At 44.0% G+C, this 5,695-nt stretch overlaps 2 protein-coding genes across 3 annotated transcripts in view; both read right to left on the bottom strand.

Moving 5' to 3' along the window:
• The window catches only part of CAD (carbamoyl-phosphate synthetase 2, aspartate transcarbamylase, and dihydroorotase), a 29,044-nt gene extending 26,993 nt beyond the window's left edge, over positions 1-2,051 (bottom strand). Inside the window, exons 1-2 of one of the 2 annotated variants that reach the window (XM_017545581.2) lie at positions 1,712-2,051; positions 1,331-1,470 (exon numbers count right to left, since the gene is read on the bottom strand). In XM_017545581.2, coding sequence (XP_017401070.1) covers positions 1,331-1,470; positions 1,712-1,793 — 222 coding nt within the window. In that variant the 5' untranslated portion in view covers positions 1,794-2,051. The remainder of the gene's footprint in view (positions 1-1,330; positions 1,471-1,711) is intronic. The other variant, XM_017545582.2, reaches the window with a different exon arrangement.
• A 130-nt stretch (positions 2,052-2,181) lies between these two features.
• Positions 2,182-5,544, bottom strand: ATRAID (all-trans retinoic acid induced differentiation factor). Its single transcript, XM_017545589.1, has 6 exons — positions 5,122-5,544; positions 3,468-3,539; positions 3,315-3,386; positions 3,107-3,228; positions 2,714-2,811; positions 2,182-2,495 (listed from the first exon to the last, which is right to left on the bottom strand). Exons 1-6 carry the CDS (start codon positions 5,262-5,264, stop codon positions 2,391-2,393), a joined length of 612 nt encoding a protein of 203 aa, XP_017401078.1. The 5' UTR covers positions 5,265-5,544; the 3' UTR covers positions 2,182-2,390.
• Between the last annotated feature and the right edge of the window lie 151 nt (positions 5,545-5,695).

Genomic DNA, 5,695 nt, shown 5'->3' with positions numbered 1-5,695 from the left:
CTCCAAAAAAAAAAAAAAAATAACATAAACTTGTTACTCAATAGATAAGCATTTAATAGCTACACAGAAACAGAAAGTTTATGTGGGAGGGATCAGCATATTTAAACTGCATTCAGCTCAGTGATGATGAGTTTAGGAACCTGCATTCTGAGACTGTTCAGGAATCTGCAGGATAGTTTGGCAAAGCCCTCCCTGGCCAGGAGGAGTAATCCATTTATACGCACAAGTGGCTCCAGGAGGTCTTGCCCACCCTGGTCCTATTAGGGACTCAAATTCATAGTTTTATAAACTCAATTTTGTCAGTGTGCCTAGAGTTGACAAAAGTGATGACTGATATAGGTTAATCAAATTCACAAGAAACTGTACTATCAACTAGAATGCAGTGTATTTATAGGTTTGTGATGAACCTATAAATTCCTTTCCAGGAAGAACAGTATGTATGTTCTCTATCTGGAGCGCTCTCTCCCCAGTGTCAGGGTGACTGGGAAGGCAAATTAAGAATTAAAGGCTTAGATGTGTGAAATTAGGCCAAAACAAATTTTGAGAAATGCTACTCTAGGCCAAATTGACTTTCTCTGTTACCTTAATTACTAGATGTTGGTTTCTAAATGCTTGAATTGTCAGAGGGCAACTTAGTTTCCAAATTTCAGAGGTGAAGGAAGAGGGGAAACCTCACTGTAGGAAGAAATTGAGTTTTCTCACCTAGAGGTAAGAACACAACTGAAAAGCAAAAAAATCAGACGGGGCAATGTCAGTAGGTCTAGAAGATGATAATCAATGATACTGGTTTTGTAGGTAAACTGGCACCCACTGTCACTGCGAAGTGTGTGACCCTAGTTTCCAGTCTCTTTCCACTAATTTATGTAGTCCTAAAAAGCACTGTTCCCATCACATGACTCTGCTACTTTAAAACAAAACAAAACAAAACAAAAAAAAATCCCTCAATGGATCCTGTACCAAATTAAGCTGACTCTGCTTTGGCTCAAGTCCCTCCATGCCCACTGTATCTTATTTATCTGCAAGCTTTTTTCTCATGACTTCTGTATTCCTAACAATTACCTCTTTTACGTTCCTTGAACCATGCCATACAGAATGCTTAACAAAGGCCGTATCTTTCTCCTCCGAGGCCTTCAACACTCTGTGCCTCCCACGGCACTTAGCAACCCCTGCCTAACTAGTTAGTAGTAAGTAGTCTTAGTCCCTCACTTTCTACTTCAGTGGGTATGTTTTCTGAAGGATGCCCAGCAGGGTGTCAACGTCTCCTACTTCACTAACAGTTAACAATTGCTGATTTGAAAAGGAATGTAGAGAAAGCATTGGGTGTGGCTACCTTGCAGAGACCGAACTCATCCATTTCATCTGGGGGGATGCCATAGTTGCCGATCAGAGGATAGGTGAGCACTAAGATCTGTGCTTTGTAGGAGGGATCAGTAAGGGCCTCGGGGTAGCCGACCATGCCGGTTTGAAACACTGCAAGAAAGAAGCTGGGCTGGGCTCCGGCAGGCCACCCTTAGGAACTCCCCGAGCGATGAGCACGCCCCAGTGGAGGCTGCCTTGGTGGCGAGAGGTGGACACGCTGGGGCCCGTGGGCACCGAATGCGGGGGAGGGGGTGTGCTGGCTGGAAAATGGCGGGGTCTGGATGGGGAAGGTTGGGCGGAGAAGCGCATCACAGAGTGGGATAAGGTCTGCAGCCTACCCGGGCTTGCTTACCCACTTCCCCGGCAGTCGACACGGCGGCCCCAAAGGGCTGGCCCCGCAGGACCGACCCGTCCTCCAACACTAGGGCCGCCATGGGAAGGGAGCTCAGAGGCGGGGACGAGTACGGAGAAGCGTGAAGGACTGCAAACTCCACTGGAACCACGTGAGGATGGCGCGCCGGAGTCGGTCCACGTGGCTAACGGCGCGGGGCGCTGGAGAGAAGGCGGGCGCGGCAGGCGCAGGAGCCTCGAACGCGCCTGGTGGCGGCAGAGACGCAGCCGGCGCGAACACCGGCAGCGTGAGGGGCGGGGCTGGGCACGTAAGGGGCGGGGCTCCCGGAGCCACTGGGAATGAGCCCTCGTAGTACCGCACTGCAAAACCAGGAGGAAACCTGAAAAAAATCGGCTGCCTTAAAGCAGTCTCTCCCACCCAAAGCTAGAAACACCTAAAGGCAGGACGCTTTTACTTAAAAAGAAAGACAGAAAGAAAAAAAAGTGTTTATTATAGGCAACAACACAAATGGGAACTGGTACTTGTCTACACCACGGGAGTGCAATTTTTCAACTTCCAATGGCGACCTCAATCTTGATGCAAATCCACTGACCAAAGATGCCTGTCTAGGAAGCAGAGCTCCATGGATGGGCTAAGATAGATGAGATTGATCTTAGGTCAATGGTAAGACCTATGTGGTTCATGAAGTCTTGGCTTTTCGGCGCTGGGTTCCCCAAAGCAGAATGGAGATGGATAGAGTGGTGGATCCCAGAATCCCGAAGAACATAAGCAATGAGAACGAACCCTGTGAATAACAGACCAAAACATATCCCATACAACGTTACACAGAGGGCGACATCCTAACACCTAGTTCATCCCCAATGTATATCACCTCGTCTAGGCCAATTCTATAGTTTTCGCCCTAGAGGTAATTTGTATTAGCTCCTGGTCTGTGGCTCTCCTTTCTGAGAGGTGTTGCTCTATGCATTCCTTGTATCCTAGTTAGAAGGCCTAATTCCTCACCTGGCGCATACACTTATATCCGTGGAAACCATCAGCACAAACACACTGCAAAAAACCTGGACCATCAGGTACACAAGATCCATTCTCAGGACACATTTCTGGGGACCGGAGAGAAATAGAGAACATCACTGCATCCATCTCATTAGGCATATTTCTCAATTATCTGTTTCAACTTAGATTCTCTGAATCATTTCTAAGATAAAGGAAGTGGAAAGATTACAGACAAAAACAGTAACAATAATAGCATACACCTTAAGATCTTTTCTTTCAAAGGGGTTAGAGCCCCAGAACTCTGAATGAAAGGCACTTAAGCAACTTTGTCTTCCTGATCTAAAGTGGAAAATACAAGGAAGAAAAGACAATTCCCAGAAGCTTGGAGGTAAGACAGCATACCTGGGTTCCCAGTGTTATTGCAAAGGTTCTTTTGGCCTTGACAGATTTGGTTGTCTATATAAGAGGTGATAGTATTCCAGGCATTAATTCCTCCAGGACAGTTGACATCCTGTGGCAGTATCCTAAAGACAAACGTGGTCATAACATACAAAGTTGCTAAACTCACAGCATTGCCCCTCTTTGATTCTCTTCCCATACCCTTACTCACAGAGTCTGGAGCTGAGTAAAGCCACGGAAGGTGTTGGCCAAGTCACCTTTGAGAGGGTTTGCTTGCAGATCTCTGCAAATCACATACTGTCAGCACTTTCCCATCAACCTACACTATATTAGCCTTTTGGGTGGGAGGTGTCTAACTACTTACATGATGATAGTGGTATGTGCCTGATGAAAGTCTGGACCAGGGTCCTCCAGAGAACAGTTCTGGAGATCCAGCCTGAGGACACAAAGTAATCAACATAACTGTGTGTTACTCTTTATCTTCATCCATAGCAGTTTGTATTTGACTACACAACCCCCTTTTCAGCTAATAGTAATTGAACACAGCTGTGTTCAGACTCACACACTAGGTGCTGTGGTAGACATTTTAATCCTGCATTATCTAATAGAGTCACCACTTGCCACATGTAGCTACTTAAATTTAAATTAATATAATCTTAGGCGGAGTGTAGTGGCTCACTCCTTAATTCCAGTACTTTGGGAGGCCAGTGCAGGGGGATCACTTAAGCCTAGGAATTTGAGACCAGCCTGAGCAATATAGTGAGACGCTGACTCTATAAAGAAAAATTAACCTAAAAATTGACTGTCTCATTTGCACTAGCCATATTTCAAGTGCAAATGGAATAACCACGTTAGTGGCTACTCTACTGGTTAGCACAGATATGGAATATTTCCATAATCACAGAAAGTTCTATTGGCCAGCAATGTTCTAATAGGTTATGCATCTACTGGGAGAATTGTGTTTATTGTCTATATTAGTGAATTTCATATTATGATTTTCAGATCCACAGAGGGCCTTTAAATTAAAAAAAACACAAGTCACATAAATGAAATTTTTTCCACATGTATTTTCTACCACAGATTGCTTGTAAACTGTTGGATATTAAGGATCATGCCACACTTTTTCTTCACTATCTACTGCTGTCAATTCCTTTATTCTAAAAATATTTACTGAGTGCCTACAAACTGCAAACACTGGGGGAATGTTAAAAATATATAACACAGTATCTTAGACTTCTGAGTGGTTTGCAATGTGGTTATGGAAACAAGACCACTGCCCAAAATAAAAACACTGTATATATTAAATTACAATATGAAAGAAACCACAGGACAGTGTATAAAATATATACTAAAGATTACAGGAAGTTTAAAAAAAGTATTAATCAGGATTTTAATAGTAGTAGAAAATATTCACAAAAGATGTTGGAATTGAAGGATGGATATGTCCTAATTTGGTGGAGGAAGGCAATTTCAGGTATGGTGCGAGGCTTGAACAACAGTAGAATGCCTTTGAGGGTAGGCAAATCTGGTTGGCGCCAGACCCCTTATGGAGGTTTCAGTGGACAAGTAATTGGAAATAATGTTGGAGAAGTGGGTTGGGACTAGTCTATGGTAGTTCATGGTTTGAATTTTATCCTGAGAGCAACAAACAGTTACCTAAATATAGTATTAAAGCAAGAGAGCGATAATGGAAAATGTTGGTTTTCTGAAAGCTTAATATAGAAAAGTATTTAGGTAGATTAAGGAAGAAGAGAATGGAAGCAAAACACAACATTTTTAGTTTGAAGTTAGGGTGCACTTAGTAGGAAATGTTTAATAGGAAGAGCAAGAGGTACCCATATGTACCTGGGGTGTGGAAAGGTAAAAAGACCCTAAAGAGATCTAGTTTTGGTAGACACCTGCTTGATGGTTACAGCTGAAATAATAATAGGTGGATTCTCAAAATAATATAAGGGTAGAAAAGCAGCCAGCCTAAGGAATGGCCTGTATCCAATATCCAGGGATGTCTTCTCCCTCACCCCAAGATGGTGCCATTCTGATTCAGGCAGCAACGGGCATGTAGCATTAGCTCTCGTGTCGTTTTACAATAAAGGGCCACTTTTGACAAATTTTGCACACTCCCTGGACATTGGGTGCATATCTGCAGAAGAGAAAGAAACATTAGAACTACAGAAAGAAAAGCCAAGAAAAGAACAAACGGGGATCAAGAATTAACTGCCAGTACACCTTTCAAGAATTCCTCTAACACGGGGCCGATAAATGGCTCGTGTCCTACCCTCATAACAGGCTAAACTAGGAGATGCCATTTCTTCCTCTAGAGTCCGGTGCCCAATCAGCTCCCCAGAGACTTTCAGTAATAGACATCGCCCAGGGGAAGGTCCTCATTTCTGAAAATTACTATTCGAACATATTTATTATGCCCTCTACAGAGACTTCTCAATCTGACAGCCTCAGTTTGTCCCGGTGTAAAAGGACCGCGGTAAAGAACCGTAAATAGCCGGGCGCGGTGGCTCAAGCCTGTAATCCCAGCACTTTGGGAGGCCGAGGCGGGTGGATCACGAGGTCAAGAGATCGAGACCATCCTGGTCAACA

This window comes from Cebus imitator, unplaced genomic scaffold (assembly GCF_001604975.1).
Source record: "Cebus imitator isolate Cc_AM_T3 unplaced genomic scaffold, Cebus_imitator-1.0 Scaffold180, whole genome shotgun sequence".
Lineage (NCBI taxonomy): Eukaryota > Metazoa > Chordata > Mammalia > Primates > Cebidae > Cebus > Cebus imitator.
The sequence above is the reverse complement of the archived record's forward strand: the minus strand, read 5'-3'. Positions and strand labels throughout refer to the sequence as shown.

Bases quoted from the DNA above. Each gene is read 5' to 3' on its own strand.
- ATRAID (XM_017545589.1), bottom strand. From the start codon at position 5,264: ATGTTTCTTTCTCTTCTGCAGATATGCACCCAATGTCCAGGGAGTGTG. The intron at 3,387-3,467 runs GTAAGTAGTTAG...TGTGATTTGCAG, and splicing joins GCACATACCACTATCATCAT to AGATCTGCAAGCAAACCCTC. The intron at 2,812-3,106 runs GTATGCTGTCTT...TCCGGTCCCCAG, and splicing joins CAATAACACTGGGAACCCAG to AAATGTGTCCTGAGAATGGA.